Source organism: Pipistrellus hanaki (genome assembly GCF_964339955.1).
Source record: "Pipistrellus hanaki genome assembly, chromosome: 2".
NCBI classification, from domain to species: Eukaryota; Metazoa; Chordata; class Mammalia; order Chiroptera; family Vespertilionidae; genus Pipistrellus; species Pipistrellus hanaki.
In genome coordinates this window covers 61,568,793-61,593,960 of record NC_140504.1, presented here as the reverse complement: position 1 = coordinate 61,593,960, position 25,168 = coordinate 61,568,793, and the positions used below count along the sequence as shown (strand labels likewise).

At 41.1% G+C, this 25,168-nt stretch overlaps 2 protein-coding genes across 2 annotated transcripts; one reads left to right on the top strand and one right to left on the bottom strand.

The window, feature by feature from the left end:
* Nucleotides 1–1,941: 1,941 nt before the first annotated feature.
* LOC311615125 (nucleolus and neural progenitor protein-like) lies at nucleotides 1,942–12,024 on the bottom strand (the record flags this gene model as incomplete). Its single annotated transcript, XM_084870359.1, is given in 6 exon segments — nucleotides 1,942–2,415; nucleotides 5,588–5,706; nucleotides 5,712–5,908; nucleotides 8,137–8,305; nucleotides 10,353–10,473; nucleotides 12,014–12,024. Coding segments are annotated over 6 exon segments (1,080 nt in total). The 3' UTR covers nucleotides 1,942–1,952.
* LOC311617708 (uncharacterized protein) lies at nucleotides 4,215–4,788 on the top strand (the record flags this gene model as incomplete). The annotated part of the gene is made up of 1 exon (XM_084874356.1): nucleotides 4,215–4,788. The coding sequence occupies one exon, from the start codon at nucleotides 4,215–4,217 to the stop codon at nucleotides 4,599–4,601; it is 387 nt and encodes a 128-aa protein (XP_084730482.1). The 3' UTR covers nucleotides 4,602–4,788.
* Nucleotides 12,025–25,168: the final 13,144 nt, after the last annotated feature.

The following is a 25,168-nucleotide window of genomic DNA, read 5'->3' as shown; positions in this document are numbered from 1 at the left end:
GAGAAACACCACATGACCTCACTCATTTATGGATGATAAAGAACATTATAAATTGATGAACCAAAAGATAGATATAGTGACAGTATATCAACAAGTAGACTGTCAAATTACAGCGGGGAGGGGAGGAAGATCTGGGGGAGATAAGAGATCAACCGAAGGACTTATATACATGCATATAAGTACAAGCAATGGACAAAAAACTCTGGGGAGGGAGGACATATATGGGGGAGGGGGGGATGGTATATGTAAAAAGATAATAATTTAATAAAAATAAATAATAATAATAATAATAATAATAATAAAAAGAAATGTGCAGAAGCACAAAGGGAATGATCAAGGCCAGATAAAGAAGGGAAAGGAAATGGAAGAAAATGATAGGATGGATAAGGAAAAAAAATGCAGTATATATGAAAACACTGTTTCATTTTTTTATAAGTCTATATAACATAAAACTTACAGATACAACCTACTTAACAAAAGAAGCTTATTAACCTTTCTAGTAAGTAAGAACATTTGAAAACTTACCTCAAACTTCACACCATTGTTTGAAAACACATTAACATTTACCCTCTTGGAACAATTTAACAAGCAACATGCAAATGTCGGATGACAGCATCCATCTCCATTTATAAATTTACTAGAAGTTGAGTACATGAAATTCATGCACAGGGAAGTGGGGGGATCCCCTCAGCCCAGCCTGCACCCTCTCCCATCCGGGACCCCTCAGGGGATGTCCAACTGCTGCTTTAGGCCCAATCCTGGAGATCCAGTCAGACATCCTTTTCACAATCTTGGACTGCTGGCTCCTAATCAATCACCTGCCCACCTGCCTGGTCATCCCTCACTACCTCTGCATGCCAGCCTGATTGCCCCTAACTGCTCCCCCGCTCCATCCCCGACTGGTTGCCTCTGTTGGCCTGGTTACCCCTAACTACCCCCTTGCCAGTCTGGTTGTCCCCAACTGCAATCCCTGACGACCTGGCCACCCCTCATTGCTCCCCCACCAGCCTGATTGCCCCACACAGCCTTCTTGTTCGGTCATTTAGTTGTCCTTCACTAACCCCCCTGCTGGCCTGTTTGTAGGCAGCCATCTTGAGAGGGTTAATTTGCATATTACCTCTAATATATAGAATGTTTAGCCACGTATCTGGGTTTATTTTGTGTCTTCTAATTTTATTTTTTCATTTACCTTTCTCACCTACTTCCATTTTGTTTTATCCTGTTATATTTCATGTATAACCCTGGGTCACATTCCAGTATATCCTTTCCAGAATCAGACACACATACCCTATAAATAAAACAAAAAAATCCCACAAACTTGGAAAATTCCAAAAGCATTTGAACATCCTCTTCTATGAGATAAGGTGAACAAATAAAGTGAAATAATGTCTGCGCCTGACCCTGGTTCCTTTAATGATCAACTTTAATGTATCAACAAGACAGCACTACCCTAGGAGCTACAAACCTTGATGTTCAGAAGTGGACTTACCTATAATGGAGCCAGTAAGGCCAAAGTGGCCTATTCCGTGCTTCCTTGCTACTCCCCACCTCCTCCCCTTTTTTTTTTTTTTTTTTTTTTTTTTTTTTTTAAGGCTTGGAGAAGGTTTTTGCAAATCTAAGTAACAGGGTCTTTATTCCCAGGTAAGTTATAAAATTACTACTTTTTAGGGACCCTACCAGATTCACTCAGGATATCTGCTTTTCAAGGGCAGGATTTAGATTTTTCATTTTAACACCTGGTAAATTGGACCACTGAATAATCTACCATCTGCGAATAAATAACACAAGGCTATTATAAATGTTTATTGAACTGAAATGAATTGCTATCAACGTTGCAGTAATTCTCGAGTCCAAGTGGTGCTTATAGATCTTTCCGAATCTCAGAAGTTCCACTTAAAACAGCAGAACACTGGACAAGTTTGCTAATCACTTAAAGTCTCACAGAGGAGTATCTAAACTCCCATTAAAGCAAAAATATCATCAATGTCATCTGTCTCCTTCATGCTTCCTGATGTATTATGTTTAGTTATTTGCATCATTGTCCATGAATCCCTTTCATTTTCATTGCTTCCTGTAAGATTTTCATGATTTTGTTTCTCCTTAGTTTGTATGACAGGATTTGAAGCTCTGCTACTCAAGAGTTGCTTCCTGTTAGCATAGAGATTAGTTTTATGAACTGCTCGGTGTGAGAGTCTCCGTTTACTGATATCTGTAGAACTCTGAGTCCCTTGAAGGGGCTGCTGAATTTCCTTTAAAAGCGTTGGCTGCAACTTTCTCTGTGGTTTTCTCTGTCTCAGTAAAAACTTATTCTGTGATCTTCTTAATCTCGAATGATGCTTTGAAGTTTTGCTATCTGAGCCACAAAGAAGGCAGTTGCAAATCGATGTTTTTATGCATTCTAGTTTCTTGGGCAAACTTTAAAAGACAGAGAGAAAGAGAAAATCTGAGATTGTTAAATGGCAGAAAACATTCTCAAAAACTTTTTTCTCCTTTACACCAAGTTCCAACAGAAAATACACAATTTACCTAAGTCCCATTCTTGTGTACAACCCCAGAATCATGATGAAAAATAAGGAAATAGGAGCTTCAACTCAAATCCGTTTTCAAAGCACGACTTCCCTCATTCAGGCTGTAGGGAAATGTGTCCCCCCTTATATTCCCAAAGTAAAGTAGCTCCTACAACTGCCTAGCAAGGTAGCTTAGTGGTGAGATACCTCCATACTTAGTGTCAGAGCTTTTTCCTGATAATTGCTAATCTGTTCATAATGTAATTAATTGAAGTGGTACTGGGGAAAGGATGTATCTCAAATAGGAAAAGTCTGTGAGGGTGCATTCTTCCACTTCTGTATACAACTTCCTGGAAGTTGTAGCAGGAACTAAATAAGAAGAATAAAAGTGAAGAAGTTTATATAAAGAATGAGAAGACAGGGCTTCTAGCACACAAGAATGACAGCTTTGAGCTTCCCAATTTGTGACTCATCTGTATCATCTTCAAGTCTGGGAATTCAGAACTCAAATAGCTGATTGATTTAGGTGTTTTGCTCCTGAATAGGGTGCACTGCGACAGGTACACTGGTACCTTGCTAACTGCCTCACTGTTTGCATAGTCAGATTTCAAAAAGATTAGCATGCATCTGTACTTCCTGCCTAACCATCCTCCCCTCTTCCTTTATAAACATATAAAACTTTGTGGAAGCCCATTATAATGTTATTAATAACTGATCTCTGTCTCCAAACTGTTTTGTTTTTTTTTTGTCTTAATATGAGCAGAGATTTTTAAGTAGTGAAAGGCTAGATATATTTCCCAGTGGAAATAGAAATACAGCCCAGCCAGAGTGATTCAGTGGTTGAGCATCGACCCATGAACCAGGAGGTCAGAATTCAATTCCTGGCCAGGGAACATGCCTGAGTTGTGGGCTCAATCCCCAGTAGGGGGTGTGCAGGAGGTAGCCAATCAATAATTCTCTCTCATCATTGATATTTCTGTCTCTCTTCTTCTCCTCTCTGAAATCAATAAAATTATATTTTTTAAATGGAAATAGAAAGGATGAAAACAGAGGATCTGAATTGACCTGTACATCTCCAACACCCTGAACAAAACCCTTAATTTCCTCTCCTATTCAATGGGGATAATACTGCCTACCCTACAATTACTGTGCACACGAAGTAGATTTAAAATATTTTACATCTTAAACAGCAAAACAGCACTATATATTTCTGAAATACAAAATCATGGTTTAACCAAATAGACACCAGTTTGTTATCCTTTTCATGAATTTTTAATGATTATCATCTCTGCTTCATTTACCCCTGACATCAAACCCAATCTTGACCAAGACAATTCTCTCCATCTCCGGCTGTTCCCACCCTGAGATCCCTTCTAGATGGACAGGCTTTGAGGGATCCCAATATGAAAACCCTTCCAGAAATTCATTCCTGAGGAATACTTAATTTCTCACATATCCTTTCAACAAAACTTGTTACAAAACCCTTACTATATCCAATTTTTTACTAAAATGGGAATATTTTTTCAATAAATTAAAAAAAACACAAATTTTAGACAAAATGGGAAGCATTATAAAGTCCTGAATAGATATATGTCTAACTATAGATAAGAAATTATAGTGAATGCACAGAATATTGCTTGAAGGATACATTAAAACCTGGTCAGAAGGACTGCCTCTGTGAAGGGGGAATAAGAATCTTTATTGCCGATGCATCGACTCATAGCCCGGAGACAAGCCATTGGAGAAGCTAATGTAGAAAGAAAAACGAAGAAAAAAAGGTCTAAGAGTGTAACCAGCTCCAGTAGCAATAGCAGTGACAGTTCAGCCAGTGATTCATCATCAGAGAGTGAAGAAACATCTACCTCATCCTCCTCTGAGGACAGTGATTCTGATGAAAGCTCCTCCAGTTCATCGTCTTCAGCCTCCTCCGCAAGCTCTTCCTCATCCTCTGATTCAGACTCAGATTCCAGCTCTTCCAGTAGTAGTAGCACCAGCACAGATAGCAGCTCCAAAGATGAACCACCAAAAAAGAAGCAAAAGAAATGGAATCGCTCTATCTATATTGGACTGATGGACCATAAAACTTTAGTCTGATTCTCAAAAGGGAATTTAGAATGTTAAAGCTAAATAGGTTAACTGGCCAAAATTTTGAGAGCTCAGAAGTTTCTAAATGTTTTACATTGTAAGAGCATAAAAAGTATTAATGAAATATATATATATATACTTTTTTATTTAAAGGGTGAATCTTGTTTTTCTTTTTTATATTTAAAGTATATCTCTAACACTTAATCAAGCTGAAATACAATAATTCTGTTTTTGTGGTAAAAAAAAAAAAAAGAATCATTTGTGGCTGATATTGTTACTGTGAGCATCTATTGTTTTTTTGTGTTTCTTTTTTTTTTTTTCCAATGAAAATAAAGCCCTCAAGTGTCTAATTTCATGTATTATTTCAAGCAGTAGTTACTGGCTCACAATCAAAGATGACTATCCTTAGGCAGTTCTATGCAAAGAAAGCAGTACCTGGAGAGTCTAGCTCCTGGGAAGGAACATTACCTGACCCTGACCTCGGAGTATGGTGTGTGCCCTTGTAGAAGGCAGGCACCTTCTTCATCTGCTCTCACTCACTCATCCTGCTGCTCTGAAGCTGTGGGCAGGCGGGCCATCATTGCTACTAAAGCTAGCATCTGTGAGGATTAAGTTTGTTTTACATACAGTTGTATCCCCAGACATTCCTAATGCTTCTGAATGAATGGATAGAATGGTGAAGAGTATAAATAAATAAATCCAATTAACAAGTTAAGCGCCCAGTCACCGGTGACAAAACACAAACCAGGCTGGGTGCTTAATGTGTTAACCAAGTTTACTGCTCACAGTGATACAACTGTGCCCAACAGAAGCAGCAAATAAAATTGCAGCTGGAGTAGATTCTACTTTTAGCCCTCCTTACCCATTTTAATCAGCTTAACAATAACCCACAACCTTCGGACCAACTCCCCTTACCCATTTTAAAGAAAGCTGACTTGTATATACTATTTCCTAAATAACATCAAAAAAGGAACATAATTTTTTAATATACCTACCTGTAACCTTGAGCTTCCACATGTTTAAGGCAGTTACTTTTAAGAAGTTTATTGCCCAGAAAGGAAGCCTGAGCCTTGAGCTTCTTGCTCCTGCACCACAGAATCGCCATTTGGATTTCTCAGAAAGTTGTATGAAAGTCTCAGCCTTTTGGAATTTTTGCACAAAAGCTGTGGCACTTGGAAATTCTGTCACCTTCTGAGGAGAATGTTTCGTTGCCTTTAGTTGGGACTGAGGACATTTAAATTCAAACCTGGTCTTCTGAAATATAGAAAGGTGATTTGTTACTGAACTGTAAATATGTAACAATAGAGAAAAGTTGACTCAGACTATCAAAATTTGAAAATCCCACTTTTAAAATATATTTTTATTCATTTCAGACAGGAAGGGAGAGGGAGAGAGAAATATCAATGATGAGAGAATCATTGATTGGCTGCCTCCTGCATGCCCGTCACTGGGAATTGAGCTGCAAATGGGCATGTGCCCTGATCGGGAATCAAAGCTCCTAGTTCATAGGGTGATGCTCAACCAACTGAGCCATGCTGGGCAGGCTGAAAATCGGTGGTTTTTTGTTTTTTTTTGTTTTTTTTTTGTTTTTTTTTTAAATAAAACCCCTTTTTAGTTTATTGTACTTTCCCTTTTCCTAAAAAACTTAATTTTTTATTCACTGCTCCTAACACAAAATTTGTCCCCTTCTGTGCTACAGTAGATTACATCTACAGCTGAATTCAATTGCACACAGAGAACAATATAGATATTCTAACACATCTCTTTCACCTACACATAAGAATAAAACTCCACATAATTAAATATTGGTCAAAGCCTATCTGGTGGGAGAAAAGAATCACTGAAAGGCCTCTTTCCTCGCCTGGACTCCCACAACTTGTTCTTCACTTCCTTCTATACCCCAAGTCACCTTCCTCAATGATGGGTTATAAATGTTACTAAAGACACATGAAGTCAGGGGTGATTGCTCAACATGTTAAAATACCTAATTAAGTACCGTTTTCAGTTTCAATTTAACCATCTTTTGATGTTGCACCTTTGTCTCTTCAATCCACCTTTCTGTATTAAGTCGTTTGAATTTTACCAACTTTACTACTTATGAAATTATGTCACATATTATGTCTGCTTCCATCCTTCAATCAAAGCGTACCTTCTTCCAAATTTCTTATCCTCAAGAATATAAAAACCAGTAGAAAATATAAAAGTATAAACCTGCCAGTGCTTTGTGGTGGTGACTGGTTAAAGAAGTCATCTGAAAGCAAACTAAGCATATTAGTGCTAATTGCTAAAAAATGTGGCAGTGAGTCATGAATGAGAGGGATTCTGACCAACTTCAAATCCTAGGAATAGGTGGACGGACTACAGAAGTTTCAGGGTCACAGAGAGCCACAGTTCTTAAAACAGGGTTGAAAAAACCATTTTGGAGACTGGTGCAAATGGTAAAGAACAGATTATGAAACCAAACTGCCTGCGCTCAAATCCCAGCTCTTGCCCCATATTTGCCACGTACTCTAAGCAAGTTTCTTGATCTCTATTCACCTCGATTTCCTCACCTGAAATATGGAAACTAATGATGACACCTATCTCACAGGACCTGTGTTAGGATTATAGGAGGTAAAGTACTTATGACTGCACGGCTAGGAGGGGCCACTGGGCGGGCATAGAGGTGGCCAGGCGGCTCCCCTGCGTGGAGCCAACGGCAGCCTAACCACCTGGAGCGTGGCCGCGGGGCTGAGCCGGCAAGGATGTGGGTGCCGCCAGCCGGGGCCTGGGTCGGGGCCCGGGCCGGGGCCGGGTCCTGGAAGGACACTGCCAACCGGGCCCGCTGGCGCTGTCTGTGGTTTGTGCTGGCGGTGCTGGCTGCAGCACTGGGGCTGTTGACTGCTGGAGTATCAGCCTTGGAGGTAATCACCCCAAAAGAAATATATGTGGTCTATGGGACACAAGGGGTGCTGTCCTGCAAGTTCAAGTCTAACATCACCACAGGCCCGGCGACCACAGTCTCCTGGAGCTTCCGGCCAGGGGAGTCCAACACCACCGTGTCCTTTTTCTACTTCGTGGACGGGCAAGTGTTCCTCGGGGATTTCCCGCTGTTCAAGAACAGGGTCACCTGGGCTGGAGACCTCCGCAACAAAGACGCATCCATCAAAATACAAAATATGCAGTATGACCATAAGGGCACCTACATTTGTGATGTCAAAAACCCTCCCGACATCGTCTCCGAACCCGGATACATTCTCCTCTATGTTGTAGAGAAAGGGGTGCCCACGAAGCCCCCGACTCCGTGGCCTTGGACACCGAGGCCTCCGCCACCCAGGCCTCTCCCGCCCAGGACTCCACTGCCCCGCCCTCCCCCGCCCAGGACTCCACTGCCCCGCCCTCCCCCGCCCAGGACTCCGCTGCCCCCGCCTCCCCCGCCCAGGACTCCACTGCCCAGGCCTCCCCCGCCCAGGACTCCGCTGCCCGGGCCTCAGTCTCCTGGGACTCCACTGCCCCAATCTCCACCGCCCGGGACTGCTCTGCCCCGGCCTCCACCTCCTGGGACTCCACTGCTCCAGTCTCCGCAGCCCGGGACTCCTCTGCCCTCGCCTCCACCGCTCGGAACTGCTCAGCCCCGGCCTCTGCCCCTCGGGACACCGGTTTGGCAGGTGGTGGGTATAGCGGCCGCTGTGATTCTGGGTCTCGTCCTCCTCCTTCTCTTCATCATCCTGGTTCTGTGGTACAAAAAGAAACCCTCGTATCCGGATAACACCGGGGCCCAGTCATATATGCGCAGTGAGACCACTCCGGCAGACATCACAGTGACAAGATGAACAAGTCAGAGTCTGTGGTATGGCGCGGACATCCGGAAAATTTAAGAGAAGACCCAGATCATATCCTAAGCGAGAAACAAATTCAAACGTGCTCTCTTGCAGCAGTGTAGCCCACAGCATGTGTGACCGGGACACGGGCAGGCACGGAACGAAGGAGATGTAACGGATATGTATACATCTTTGATTTAACCTTCGTAAGGGAGGAGCAGTGGTGCATGATGAAAAGATATGGTTCTACATATATGTAAATTGTCTCGCTGTTTGTTTTGTTTTTTTTTTTACTTTTTCGCATCCAGGGTCATTTACAGTTGGGGAAATTCAGCAACATTCCTGTCACCATCATTTGGATATGGTGTTCCTTAATGGTCCTATGTAAACACAAGATGGTAACCACAAGATGGCCAGCAAGGGTGGGCAGTTGGAGCCAATCAAGCCTGCAGGGCAGGGCAGTTAGGGTGACCAGGCTTGCAGAGGAGGGAACTTGGGGGCAAACAGGCTGGTAGGGGAGCAGTTAGACATCAATCAGGCTGGCAGGGGAGTGGTTAGGGGGTGATCAGGCTGGCAGGCAGAAGCAGTTAGAGGCAATCAGGAAGGCAGGCAGGCAAGCAATTGGGAGCCAGCAGTCCTGGATTGTGAGAGGGATGTCAGACTGCTTGTTTAGGTCCAATCCTACTTGGCAGTCGGATATATCTCTAGAGGTCCCAGATTGGAAAGGGTGCAAGTTGGGCTGAGGGACACACTCCCCCTCCCCCTGCCACAGTGCATGAATATCATGCACCGGGCTTCTAGTATATATAGAGCCAAAGAGGTAAAATGACACCGAGGTTGCACAGCTAGTTAACAACCCAGCCAGGGCCAGAAAACCAGGTCTTATTCATTATCCCTACTATGTGCCAGGTATTGTGATGGCTCCCAATCCTTGTTCTGCCTACTGCTGTGTCCAATATGACTCACTCATGAGTAGGGAGAGGTAGGGTGGAATTGAAGGAAGAACTGAAGCTCATTAATCCCTCCCTCCCAGCCAGCACATTGAGTATGTATGGTTTCAAGAAGAATTTGAAGGGCCTGCCAACTTAGAAAAGAGGTGTGTGGTTGAAGGTGCTCTGTATGTACCATCTGGTGCAAGTGGAAAAAGGCATCTATTGTTCCAAGTCAGAACTACTTTATTCCCTACAAAACTATCCAAAAGATGGTGATTTCAATTTTTTTCCAGATGGAAAAAGTTGATGTCATCTCAAGCCTGCCTCTGCAAGAGTCATTTGTTCTGCCTGGTATAATGGGACAGCTGTAGCAGACGTTTCAGAGTTGGAATGAGGCCCTGAGACCAAGCAGGTCCCCTAGAGCTGTTTCCTGCCTTTCAGGGTTGCACCACTCAGGCTGCAGAGAGAAACCTATGCTGCCATGACACCAGCTGAACCGCCTCAGGGAGTAGAAGGTGTGGTTCTGAACTTGCCATCCACCCCTGTCATCAGCATTAAACTCACACTAGGTTTTAAGGAATGAGGTCCTTACTAAGCCAGTGTCAATAAAGCCTTTGTGAGAGAACAGTTTCGTGCTGTTCCCTGGGAGGTGGATGGAGTACACAGCTTGCTTGATCTTCTGCCTTTGATCGCAGTGAACATTCCAAGTGAAGTCACATAAAATCAAAGTCCACCTTTGGCAACGTGGGCTTTCCTTGGTGAGAGATTTACAGAGGTTTTCTTTAAAGAATCTTGTTGGGGGCTCATGTGGGGGACGAAGGGTTATATCAGATCAATCCTCACAATTCTTATGTTGTGCCCCGTAATTAATTCCATTTACTGAAACAACTTAAAAGACCAACACATCATCCAGATGTGTCTACTGAACAGATGGTGAGTCTGCATAGTTGGGAATAATGTAGAAGAGTGGAGACATAGAGCAAAGCAAAACAGAAAACATCACTAGGTATTTGTCCTCTAACACATACCCTGAGGACAGCTGCTCCATCCAGATGAAATGCACTGTTACGTGAGGTGTGATCTTCTTCACAGTTCAGCTGGGTTGTACGCTGACTAACCATCTCAGTTTTACCAGAACCATGAGAGTTCCTGGGATGCAGAATTTTAGGTTTAAAGTCAGTATAGTTTCAGGTGAACCAGGAAGATCTGGTAACTCCATTAAAGTCCAATACCGCCTGTCCCTCAATCCACTGACTCCAAAACTGACACTCCAGACCTGAATGTGTATCCTAGTCTGACTTCAAAGGCAGGCCTCTCCTTTCAATGACCTGTTGGGATATTTATAATAGACTAGAGGCCTGGTGCATGAAAATTCATGCACTGAAGGGGGCGGTCCTTCAGCCCCGCCTGTCCCTTCTCACAGTTCAGGAGCTGTCAGGGGTGGAAGGCTAACTAACGATCAAGGGAAGGCAATACCCCCATCATACCTCTGCTGCTGCCACTGCCAAAGCACAAGCCTTAGCCAGCCCTAGTTACCTAACGGACCTGAGTGGCTGGGCAGCTGCCATCTGAGGTTTGCCTGTGCCTCGGGCCAGCCCTGGGTGGCTGGGGAGATGAGGGGACTGGGTGCCACAATCTTGTGGCTGATGGTGACTCCATCTTTGAGGGCATGGCAGTCAATTAGCGTATTCCCTCCTTATTTGCTGTGGGCACCACCATCATTGTGAGGGTGTGACAGTAAACTAGCATATTCCCTCTTTATTAGATAGGATAAAGTATGAAAACATTAAATAACTAGATGTTTCTTTGTAGTCCTCCATATTGGAGGCCTATTTAACAAGAAAACAGGGTTAAGAAACAGGCATGGATGGAAAAGATTCCTAAATTTCTTTGAGAAGAAAGCATGGAAAACTCAGGTCATAGCGTATCTCCCATATTTTATAGAAGATACAATTTCTGATGATGAATAGGCCACACATCTGGTAATCATACATTTCAGTTCTTTGGACAGTCCTGATTTATTTTTGTTGTCCTGATGAATAATTGGGAGTGCTCCTTTTTACTCTCAAAATAGTTCTGTTTTGGATAATAAGTTATATAATGCCTCTAGCCAAGAGGCCTACCACTCAATAATAGAATAAGCATGTGATACATCGGGATGAAAAGAAAGCCTACTCTTTCTGGCTGAGGAGTTCTGAGAAGAGACAAATAATAAGTGAGAAAGAAACAAAGGTAGGCAAAAGGAGGTTCCAGGCAGCTGAATGCTTGAGTCAGCTTACACTGGTGATGACAGTCACTTTTAAATATTCTAAAACTGTCTCAGCAGGTTGCTAAGTCACTGGCAGCATCAAATCAGCCATGGTGGAAGTACTTACACCACAGAAATCAGCAAACACACAAACCAGGGCCTTTTTCCTCTCACAGTGACTAGCACACTGCTGGTTCCACACAACTCAAATTCTCTCTCGCTCTCTAGCACACACGTGCTCACACAGACCATAAGCTGAAATACTAGGGGTATTTTAGAGGCACCTAGTGTGGTCAGGTGAGTTCTGGAGATAGGAATCTTTATTCTGGTTCCTCAGTTTGGATTCTGTAAGCAGCTGACTTCTTATGCTGCCCTTGTTCGATGTGGAATATGTTACTTTAATGCAAACCCAGGGGCACAGTGTACTTTACCTACACTAACCTCAACCTCATCCCGCAAGATAAAGCTACTTCACCCAAAGCAACGCTACATTATGAGAACCTTACAAGTTATGCAGGACTTGTAGGCCCTGCTGTGGTCTTCCTAAAGCGTCAGGGCCACATCATACTGCCGAAGAATCTGCTTTACAGAAGGAGCTAGGAAATGTCCATTCCCAGTCTAGGTGGATGTGAGTGTTGAGGAGATCAATGTCCAGAGCACCTAAACATGACATCTTAGTGATTGGAGAGCTCCAACTCCATTCCTTATTGAGAATGTATAGCATATGTGCTTCTAGAGCAGGCTAGGGAGGCAAATGCCTAGGTATACAGCTGAAGTCTATCCTGTCAGCAAACTGAAAATTCAGCCTCACCCACTGGGACGCTCAGTACAAGTCCTCTGTAATGTGTTTTCTTTGTAGCTGAGGATCAAATCTTACCATTGAACTATATTGTGTGTGTATGTATATATATATGTGGTATATTATATATGTGTGTGTGTTTGTGTATACATAAACATATAGTAAATGAAAATTACATACACAATCATGTGCTGCAATGACAGACATGCATTCTGAGAAATGTGTCATTAGGCCATTTCCTTGTAGCATAAACATCACAGCTTGCACTTACACAAACCTATTTGGTATGGACTACTATTGTACTGTAATTGTATATGCTATACTTTCATATAACTGGCTGTGCAGTAGTATTTTTTACAACAGCATTGCCACAAACACGTGAGTAATGTGTTGCACTATATTACTATGGCTATGTTGTCACTGAACTCCATTATAATCACATGATACCACCATGGTATATATAGTCTGTCCTTGACTGAAACATCATTATGTGGTTCATGACTTTGTGTGTGTGTGTGTGTGTGTGTGTGGGTATCCCATCTGCCTTCTTAACTGAAGCCTATTACATATAATTCTCTATGTTCTGAACATCAAATTATGAATATCAAATATGTCTAAACATATTAATCCAGATCCTATAGCAATTGAACATGTCTAAAAATTAGTTAAGGACACTTAACTAATTGTCAGAGTCTTGATTTAACTATTTCCAAAGCCTGTTCTCATGTTGTGGATATAATTTGAATTCAGCTACCTAATCCCCTATTTTAAGACCCTCCTTCCCCTAAGAAAGCATTGTCCCCTATGTAAGAGCTTGGAATTTCACAATTAGAGATTTAGTCCCCTTTCTAAAGACTTTATTCTTTGGTGAATTTCTGCTGAGAGGAATGAGTCATTAAAAAGTTTATCATTGCCCTGGCCAGGTGGCTCAGCTGGTTGGAGTGTTGTTCCATACACCAAAAGGATTTTAGGTTTCATTCCTGGTCAGGGCACATACTAGGTTGTGGGTTCGAACTCCAGTCAGTGTATAAAGAAGCCAACCATTTGATGTTTCTCTCTCTCTCTCTCTCTCTCTCTCTCTCTCTCTCTCTCTCTCTCTCTCTCTCCCCCATCCTCTCTAAAATCAATATCCTGGGTGAGGATTATTTTTTTAAAGTTTGTCATTAATGTTTTCCTTACTGAGAACATATTTATGAGAGAACTTCCTTTGAGGAACTTTTGATTGTGTTAATGTGGAGTGAGGGGGCAATGAGAAAAAACATCTTAGCTCTTCCAATGTTTGTGGGTACAGTCAGTGCCACTAAGGAGAAGCCCCTCTTTGCTTCTCTTCCACTCTGCCCAGAAAACACAAGGGTAACTGGCCCCTTCCCTCCCAAAGGATAAGAAAGAGGGTGGAAGGTTGGAGAGGAGAATACTGGCGAGGTGGGGAGGGCGGGATGAAGACAAAGAAGGAAGTAACTTTTTAAATAAAAAATGATAAGTGATGAATAGAAGGGCGAATCCTGGGGAGCCCTGAAAATGCTGTATTGCCAAGCAAGGGCTATTTCCAGCTAAGTAATGCCAAACTGGGTTTTTTCAAGTGAGAATATTCCTGATTTGGTATCATATGTATCAGTTTATGAAATCACATATTTTCTTTAGTTTTAGCACCAAAGCCCCACCATTAAACCCTTTCTGAAAAAGAGTTTGTACTAGAGGGATTATGAGCTTTTTTTTTTTTTTTAAATATCAGCATTTGGAAGGAAAAAAAAACAACAACAAGATGGCAGCATAGGTAAACACCTGAACTTGATGACTTGCACAACCACTTTAAAACTACAACTAAAAGATGGACATCAACAAACATCATCCAGAACCACAGGAAGGCTGGCTGAGTGGAAATTTTACAACTAGAAGGGAAGAGAAAAGCACACTGAGAATCAGAGGAGAAGTAAAGTGCAGATGTATGGAGGTGCACACACATGGAGAGGGCTGGCAACTGAGTACACAGCTGTCTTTTTCAAGCAGGAGGGAGACACAAACTCCCAATTGCTCTGAACTCCATTTCCAGACGATACTCTGGGGACCCAGACTCATATGGGGAGAAACTGGACTGTCTGGCAGTGGGTGAAAAACAAGGGAGGCTTTCTCTCAGAGATGGTTGCAGAGATTACCATCGGACACTGAGACCCAGGGCCTCTGGGGCAAGGCTAACAGGAAGCCATTTCTGTTTGCTCCAACCTGAGACTCTGCCCTATCCAAGCTGTGCGCAGAGGCTTTTGCATGTGAACGGCCTGGTCTTTTGAAATCTAAACTTACCTCACAAACTGCAACTGAGTCAGAGAGAACCAGAATATTCTAAATAAGGCCCAAGGCCCCATAGCAGCTTGCATTGCTTCACAGCTGGGCCTCATCTGGGAACCTCCAAAACCCCCCAAAAGAAGAGGAATATGCAGATCTCTCTGTAGCTCCTGCTGGGTGGCCTTCTTGGAGATCTAAGAGCCAGTGTACCAAGGGGTCATAGTAGGACCATCCAGATTACAACTCTTCAGATCCATAAGTGACACACTCAGGTATCAGACTCAGGAGCACCAAAGCCCACTGAATCAAGTCTATCCTCATAAGGGTGTCTCCAGCACAGAAGTTCTCCCAGTGTAGACACAGCTGATCTTCATAGCTATTTGGCCTAGAGGTAAATTCTCCCCAGTGATACCAACAACAATTAAGGCTTAACTACAGCAAGACTGTGCACACAACCCACAAAGGGGTTCACCTCAGGTAACTGGGCGGTCGAGCCACTGGACCCAATAGGACACCTACCACATAAAGACACTCGATCAATTCAGGGAAGCAGCCAAATTGTGGAGACAGAGAAACAGGTCACAAATGAAAGAAATGGAGGAAAGGAAACCACTGGATATAGAGTTCAAAACCACGGTTATAAGGTTTTTCAAGAATTTTCTAGAAAAGGCCATTAAATTTAGTGAGACTCTTGAGGATATGAAAAAGGACCAACTAGAGATCAAGCATACACTGACTGAAATAAAAAATATACAGAGACCCAACAGCAGACTAGAGGATCGCAAGAATCAAGTCAAAGATTTTAAATACAAAGAAGCAAAAACACCCAACCAGAAAAGAAAAAAGAAAAAAGAATCCAAAAATATGAAGATAGTGTAAGGAGCCTCTGGGAGAACTTCAAGCATACCAACATCCAAATTATGGGGGTGCCAGAAGAAGAGAGAGAGAGCAAGATACTGAAATCTATTTGAAGAAATAAGGACAGAAAATTTCCCCAACCTGGTGAAAGAAATAGACTTACAAGTCCAGGAAGCACACAGAACCCCAAACAAAAGGAATCCAAAGAGGACCACATCAAGACATATCATAATTAAAATGCCACAGGCTAACAACAAAGAGAGAATATTAAAAGCAGCAAGAGAAAAACAGTTAGTTACCTCTAAGGGAGCACCCATATGACTGTCAGCTGATATCTCAACAGAAATTATGCAGGCCAGAAGGGAGTGGCAAGAAATATTCAAAGTGATGAATAGCAGGAACGTACAACCAAGATTACCTTACCTAGCAAAGCTATTATTTAGAATTGAAGTTCAGATAAACAGCTTCACAGATAAGAAAAAACTAAAGGAGTTCATCACCGCCAAACCAGAATTATATGAAATGCCAAAAGGTATCCTTTAAGAAGAGGAAGAAGAAGAAAAAGGCAAAGATAAAAATTATGAACAACAAATACATATTTATCAATAAGTCAATCTAAAAATCAAGTGAATAAAACTCTGAAGAACAGAATGGACTGTGAATATAATAGAATCAGGGGCATAGAACGGGAGTGGACTGACAATCCTTGGGGGGCAAGGGGTGTGGAGGGTTCGGGAAGAGACTGGACAAAAATCATACACCTATGAATGAGGACAATGGGGAGAAGGGTGGAAGGGCATGGGGTGGGGTGGGAACCAGGTGGAGGGGAGCTATGGAGGAAAAAATGAGGAACAATTGTAATAATCTGAACAATAAAGATTAAAAATAATAATAATAAATGATTAAAATAAAAATAAATAAATATCAGTATTTGCCTTGATAAGGAAAGACTTCCATTTCGCAGATCTCACAGGTCATTAGAAACCGCACACTTTGCTTCTCACTCCCTCTGCTGATCTACATTTTATAACTGAAAAGTATGAATGATGAGTCAGGAAATTTAATGGTATAGAAATTCCTCAAGAAAATCTGATAGATCAAGGTTTTACTTTTTAATTGATTTAATAATCAGCTATACCTTGGCCTTACCTTAGTATGTAATTGTCTTTGAATTAGTAAATTATTCAATGTTATTACTTACTAGTAAGCCTAATAAGTTCCAGGCTTACTTGGAATGTAATTATATAAAACTTGGAATAGTGGATACATCCTACTGAAACTGGATTTCTAATTTTTCCTTTAGGTTACATGTGAGATGAAACCATTTTGTGTGTCAAGAATGATTATAAGTTGCCAATTTTATATGAATCAACCCCAGCCAATATTACTAACATATTCCTTTGATCACAGATACAGAGTGATGATATGAAACATTTGGTTTATGGTAGTTCCAAATATGGCTTTAGGGTCCTTTTCACAAGTTTTTAAAATTCAAGTAGTATACTCCTGTGTAGTTAAAGCACATAGTGTATGCTTCATATGTTGCATACATGAACTCATTTAGTTGTTTGTTTTTTGCAAATGGTGTTAACAAAAATTGACAAATCTTCCACGGGACATCTTTTATTTTATTTTTTTAAATATATTTTATTGATATTTCACAGAGAGGAAGAGAGAGGGATAGAGAGTTAGAAGCATCAATGAGAGAGAATCATCTATCAGCTGCCTCTTGCACACCCCCTACTGGGGATGCGCCCGCAACCAAGATACAAGCCCTTGACCGGAATGGAACCTGGGACCTTTCAATCTGCAGGCCAACACTCTATCCACTGAGCCAAACCGGTCCCGGCGCATGGGACATCTTTTAAAACAACTGCTTGAGATCCAGAAATTTGTTGCCACTAAAACGTAAGGAAGTTTTCCTCAGTTGTTTCCTGTAAGGTAAGAGTTGAATTGTTTTTATAGCTTTATAAACTCTCACCTTTTAGTATTAAATCAGTGTTGCTTGTAATTTCTCAGCCTCTTGACTAAAATTAGGAAAGTTTGGAAGACTATGCACTTAGCCAAGATTTATTGGTATAACCCATCAATGCTTTTATTTTTTCCTTCCATTTATTTCTTCTGCAAGTTTTGCTATATCTTCCTTGTAGGCATTTTCATTTTCTTTTTTCCTCGGCCTAGTTCAACCCTGTACAACAGAAGTTTTCACTTTTTCTTTATTTTTAAATTATTACTTTTTAAATATATATATGTGTGTGTGTTTTTGTGTGTGTTTTTTTTTTTTTTTTCAGAGAGGAGGGAGAGGTAGAAACGTCAATGATGAAAGATAATCATTGATTGGATGCCTCCTGTACACCCCCTATTGGGGACCGAGCCTGCAATCTGGGCATGTATTGCGGGAATTGATTGGAATTGATCTTGGGACCATTCAGTCTTCAGGCCAACATTCTATCTACTGCACCAAACTAGCTAGAGCAAAACTTTTGTCTTTTTAGAATTATCTAAACAACCATTATAATAAAGATACTACTATCCCTTTCTTAATTCCAAAGAAAAACAACTTATCTTTATGGTAGAAAACTCATTTAGGCTATGAGGAATAAAAATATTCCTTTAAAAGGACCATATATAAAGAAGAAATGCTTCATATAAGTTAGAATTAAGTATTGGTAGCAGAAGGAGTGGTTATTTCCTGAGCTGGCAGTTTTTGAGATATTAGATGTGGTTTAGCATTGAAAGATGAGTTTGTAGTTTAGTGTATACCTTGGGCCCAGTAACCTGTACTGTTGCAGAGACACAGTCCCCTCCCCTATGAGTAAGACAATCATACGCTCCTTTGTGGAAGACACTGTGAGAGTTGCTTTAAGAAAATAATGAAACCAAATAACAGTCATATGTGGACCTGTCCTTTAAGCAATCATTCTACTGCTTACCAATGCAAATCACATTTAAATTGTTTGTAATTATGAACATGCCTGTCAAAATCCTTCTTCATTCATTCTGACAAAATGTTCTTCTCCCTTTCCTTAATTTTGAGTATTTATCCAGTTCATTTGTCTAAGTTCCATACATACAATGAAACTCTTAGGGGCAGGAATGAAATCTTAATTCTTCTTAGAGCCCTGAGTATTATCATAAAAAAATAGTAAGTATCAACAGTAATAAAAGCTTAATATGCTAATTTGATCAGACAACCTTCTGGATGAAGCCAGGGTTTCCAGGGAAGCCCGGGTCCTGGGCGCCAGAGGGAAGCCGGTGCAGGCAGTCAGGGAGAAAGAAGGCCTACTCTTGCCCCAATTTCGTGCATCAGGCCTCTAGTTTAATAATAAGGAAGTGATACTTCAGCTAACAAAGGCAACAGAAACATAAGAGGAGCAAATTATGCCTAATAGCAGCATTTAAGAAAATTAGTTGATTGGAAGCTGAGTTTGAATTAACATAATGGGGTTAGGGGAAAACTGATGTGTTTTGTTTTTTTTGGTTTTTTTAATTAATTAATAGGATTATAGTGTTTAAAACAAGAGAATGATCAAGCAGTAGTCCCACACTGCCATGAGCTCTATGCCACCAGACTAATCAAGTAAGATTGTGGCTCTACTTAAGAAAAATTAGCACTATCTGAAAACTGATGATCTTCCAGAGGTTATAATACTAGATCATTCAAAACACTTTATTGATCCTCACACTAAACATTCCTATTTCACAGTTACAAGTCAGAGAAGTGACATGAGTTCAGAGAGGTATGGGCTATAATAGAAAGAACTTAAAACTTAGAGTGAGGCCATAGGTTTGCATGATTCTTCTATTTCTGTGATATAGATTTTAAAGCAATTTATTTCATTTTTAGTCTTTTTTCTCTAGTAATAATGTGGTTGAAAGTATCAAAATGTATTGTGACTTAATACACAAAATATAATAAATGTTAGTTTCCATCCTTGTCAAAGGTCAGTCAGCAAATGGCAGGGTCAGGCCAACAACCCAGAATATCAGATTCCATAGTACTTTTTTTTTTTTTTTTTTAATAAATCTTTATTGTTCAGATTATTACAAATGTGTTCCTTCCCCCGCCCCATCCCCCGCTAATTGCACCGCTCCACCAGGTTCCCACCCCACCCTCTGCCCTTTCCCCACCCCCATTGTCCTCATCCATAGGTGCACAATTTATGTTCAGTCTCTTCCCGCACCCCCACTCCCCTTTTCCCTGAGAATCGTCAGTCCACTCCCCTTCCATACCTCTGATTCTATTATATTCAACATTTAATATTGTTCATCAGATTTTTTAATTCCCTTGGTTTTTAGATTCACTTGTTGATAGTTACGTATTAATTGTTCATATTTTTTATCTTTATCTTCTTCCTCTTCCTAAATAACCTTCTTCAGCAAGTCATATAATTCTGGTTTGGCGGTGATGAACTCTTTTAACTTTTTTTTATTTGTGAAGCTCTTTATCTGGCCTTCAATTCTGAGTGATAGCTTTGCTGGGTAGAGTATTTTTGGCTGTAGGTTCTTGCTATTCATCACCTTGAATATTTCTTGCCATTCCTGTCTGGCCTGCATGGTTTCTGTTGAGAAATCAGCTTACAATTGTATGGGTGCTCCTTTATAGGTAACTAACTTTTTCTCTTGCTGCTTTTAATATTCTCTCTTTGTCTTTTGCTCTTGGAATTTTAATTATGATGTGTCTTGGTGTGGTCCTCCTTGGATTCCTTTTGTTTGGGGTTCTGTGGGCTTCCTGGACTTGTAAGTCTATTTCTTTCCCCAGGTGGGGGAAGTTTTCTATAACTATTTCTTCCAGTATTCTTTCGGTATCTTGCTCTCTCTCATCTTCTGGGATCCCCATAATTCTGATGTTGGTTCGCTTGAAATTGTCCCAGAGGTTTCTTACACTCTCTTCAACTTTCTGGATTCTCTTATCTTCTTGCTTCTGCGGAGGAGTGTCCTCTTGCTTTTTGTGTTCTAAATCTTTGTCTTGATTCTTGAGATCTTCCAGTCTGTTTTTCGGACTCTGTGTAATATTTTTTATTTCAGACAATGTTTTCTTCATTTCTAGTTGATCCCTTATTATTTCTAGTTGCCCCCTTTTCATATCCTCATAGGTCTCGTTTATTTTTTCGGCCTTTTTTAGGATATTGTTGAATAACCTTATAACTGTAGTTTTGAACTCAATGTCCAATCTTTACTTTTCCTCCATTTTCCTTCCTTTGTGTCCTTCCTCTTGTCTGCATTTTCGTTGTCTCCCTGATTTGATGGAATAGTTTTGTGTGCTAGGTGTTCTGGTAGAGCCCAGTAGCACAGCCTTCCCAGTCACCTGCAGTGGACAGTCTTGGTGTAGCCCTATGTGGGCTGTGTGCAGTCTTATTGTTAAGCCTTGCTTATTGTTGGTATCACTGGGAAGCGTTGATCTCCAAGCCAATTGGCTGTGAGGATCAGCAGTGTCTCAGTTGGGAGGGCTTCTGTACTCCGCTTGGATGGGGGAGGGTGGAAGGTCTTGGGGTGGCGCAGACAATCTTTGGTTCCCTGTCAGTCTTGCCTTAGAAAAGTCCTGTTCATGGTGAGTTTCGGAAGATTGGTTGCAGGCACACGCACCTCTTTGGTAAAGGTGCAGACAAGCTTTGGATTCCGGCCAGTCCCTCTTTAGAGAAAGCCAGCCTCTGGGAGAGCTTCTGTGCTCAGCTTGGATGGGGAGGAATCTCCGGTTGGTGCAGACAAGGCTCCTCCCCAAGTGGCTCCTCCCCAAGTCTTGCAGTAATGGCCTCTGGCTTCACACACCTCAGAGAGATCTCTGCCCACTGCCTGACAGTCTGGCCTCTCCCTGTCTGGGGACATCTATCAGAGCAATAGGGTGATTCTGTTTTCCTCTAGAACAAGAAAGCCAGCCGAGGATTAGCTGTCCGCCCTCTCAGAACGCCAGGAGTAAGCCAGTAGTAAACTCAGCCCGGCCCACCCTCTCTGCTCACCCCACCAGCAGCAATCTCGGTCAGGCCCTTCCTCTCCGCACACCAGGAGTAAGCCAGTGCCTTTTCGCGTGCACACAGTTCTCTGTACCTTCACAGATCCTGAGGTTCAGTGTGCCTCCTCTCTCCTTCCCAAATGGCAGAGCCTCCTCTCAGCTAGCTGTCCGGTGCTTCCGGGCAATGCCTCCCCTGTTTTCTAGTTCTAAATTCAAATATGTTGTGGTAGGCTGCATTCGGGTGTCTACCCTATGTCGCCATCTTGGTTTCTCCTCCCTAGTACTTTTTAGAGGAATTCCCTTCCTCCTCCCCCTCCACTCCTCCTCCTCCTCCTTGTCCTCCTCCTCCTCGTCCCCCTCCACCCATTCCTCCTCCTCCCTTTCCTCCTCCTCCTCCTCTTTCTCCTCCTCCTCTTCTTCTTATTCTTCTTCTTCTTCTTCTTCTTCTTCTTCTTCTTCTTCTTCTTCTGTTGTTGTTTGTTTGTTGGGGGGGTTGTTTTTACATTTTTTAAAATTTGATTTTAGAGAGAGGAAGGGAAGGAGAGAGAAACTTTTATGTCAGAGAGAAACATGATGGGTTGGTTCCCACATGTGCCACAACCTTCGATTGAACCCACACCTCATAATATGCCCTGACCAGGAATCGAACCTGCTACCTCTTGGTGTATGGGATGACATTCCAACCAACTGAGCCATACCATCCAGGGCAGGAGTTCTCTTCTTTAGATATGCCAGCATTCACTGCTGCATAACCCTGGAATGACCGCTGCCCCTCTGTGCTACTCACTGTACATGACCAAAACACTATAGAAGCCAACAGCACTTAAAATCCAAGAATTGAGACACAGGAGTCCGCGACTTTCAAGTACATCAGCGTTCACTATACCACAGTGACCACATAAAGGAACTTGGCAGCCTAAACTCCATAGTTTTCTAAACCCAATTTAGAAAGTAGAGTTAAATTAATCCTTGCTTTTACTAGCATGACCAAATCCCAGTCCATCCCTCCAGATGGATATTAGTTTCATCATAAAATAATTATTATAAAATAAGTTAGATTTTATTTCTTTCTCTTCCTGTATGACCTTTATAGGAGAAAGGTGGAAATGGGAATAGACATGTAATCCAGAGAGGTTTGGCCTTTAAGCCTAAAGTCAAAAGTTAAGTTCTAACCTTCATGTCTGAACTCTGCCTCAGCTGAGTGGAGAAGTATAAATGGTGAAAGGCTCCTAAAGATTGATGCTGGGATCAGTCTATCGTTATAAACAGTATAGAACGAATATGTAAATAGGCACAGTATGATCACTTCTGTGGTTTTTATCTAGTTAAATTCCAAGCAAATAAGAACTGAATGTAATGACAAAGAAAACCCTATGAGTTGACAGAAACGTTGCAAATGATTTCAAAATGTCATAATTAGTGTGTGGACTCTCTAACTTGTATTTCTCCTTTAAACTATATATGTATAACTCCATTTATAATCCAAGAACCATTATGGACTATTCTCAAGCAGGCAGGTTTGGTTAGAGAAGTCCAAAATGCTGTACTTTATCAAGAAGAGAATTAGCAATGCAAGAAAAAAGAGTTTACCTATTTAATATTCAAGTATACACCATATCTATATCCATAAAAGTCATAATGGATCCATAGAAGTCCATATATCCTGAGGAACCAAGTAATCACTTTAATGCTCACACATGGATGAATGGATATACTAAGACAGATAAATAACAGATACAATAATGTTATGATAGTTTTTTAAAAATCCTGAGAAAAGGTCAAAATTATCAAGGTGATTGCATCTTGTCATAAAAAGAATAAACTAAAAGATCAAACAGTTTAGTCTGGGAAATAAGAAGCAAAATGGTAGATATTCCAGTGGCATTTTTCACTGAAATAGAATAAACAAGTCTAAAATTTGTACAGAATAACAAAGACCCTGAATAGCCAAAGCAATCTTGAGAAAGAAAAACAAAGCTGGAGGCATAATGCTCCCTGACTTCATACTATATTACAAAGCTGTAGTAACCAAAACAGTATGGTATTGGCATAAAAACAAACACACAGATACAAATAGGGAGGTTAGAAATAAGACCATGCATAATGGTCAATTAATTTACTTTATTCAGACATCATCAAGCCTCTTATTTAATCAGTGACTATTGACAAACTTGTGAAATTGTACACATTAAATATGTATGTATGGTTCTTTGTATATCAATCATACCTCCATAAAGCTGCTAAAATTTACTGAGGTCCCACCACATCCCAAGCTCTGAGCAATGCATTGAGACATAAAGTTCATAAGCTATATTGATAGTACTGCCTTCAGTAAACTCTTATGCTATTGGAGAACGAGACATACAAAGATACAAATTAATACAATAGCTAAATTTTGTGAATGTCTGGTAGCTGCACAATGTCCTTCCCCAAATAATGTCCACATCCTAATCTCCAGAATCAGTTATTGAAATAAAAATTTTTAAATTGATTTTTAAATGTAGGGGAAGAGAGAGGGAGAGAGCAGAAACTATGATATCTTACTTTACATTGCAAAGCAGGTTTTGTAGATATTAAATTTAAGATTCGAAGATGGGAGATTATCCCATTATTTTGGTGGCTCAATGTTATCACTGGGGTCCTTTTGAGAGGGAGGTAGGCTTAGCCACCATAGCATGAGAGAGAGAATGGAGGGACACTAGAAGGTGCTATGCTTGAAAATGGGGTGTGAGGACATGAACCAAGACATGCAGGTGGTCTCTAGAAGATGGACAAAGCAAGGAAGTGAATGCTCCACTAGAGCCACCAGAAGGAACCAGCTCGGCTGATTTTAGTCCAGGGAGATTAATTTTGGACTTCCGACCTTCAGAAATGTAATATGATTGTATTATTATTTCAAGTGACTAGTTTGTAGTAATTTGTTACAGGAGCAACAGGAAGCTAATACAAAGGCCAACTGTAATAGTACATAAAGGGGTTATGGAGTGGAGAAGGAACGTTCAGGAAGAATTTCTTCAAGGTGATGACACCAGAACTGAGGAAGGAAGACTATATTTCAGGATGGTTCAGGTAGAGAAGTTAGTGAGTGCAAGGCACACAGGGAGCATGGGAAGTGTTTCAACAAGGCAATGCTATGTATATTAAACATTAGAAGTAATATCAAGTATATTAATTCTGATATAAATGTTTATTTGCATGCCAGGCACTGTTCTAAAGCATTTATATCTGTGAGGTGGGAGACTATTATTATCTTCATTTTCCTATAGGGATATTAAGGTTTGGCGGAATTAAGTAATTTTCCTGACATCACAGGGCCAGCAAACCCGCAGAGCTTTAATTAGAATCTTGGTAGTGTGTCTCCAAAATCCACTAACTGCCTCTGTAATACACAACTGTGGGAGCCTTAACTGCTTTGTAAGGTGGCATCAATGTGGTTGAAGATAAATGAACTATTAGAACGATAATAATGAGGTGGAATCAGCAGAACTTGGAATATTGTCTAGTCTATATATATATATATATATATATATATATATATATATATATATATATATCGAAATATATATATATAAAATTGATTTTTTACAGAAAGGATGGAAGAGGAATAGAAATTCAGAAACATCGATGAGGGAGAAACATGGATCAGCTGCATCCTGCACACCCCCTACTGGGGATGTGCCTGCAACCAAGGTACATGACCTTGACCGAA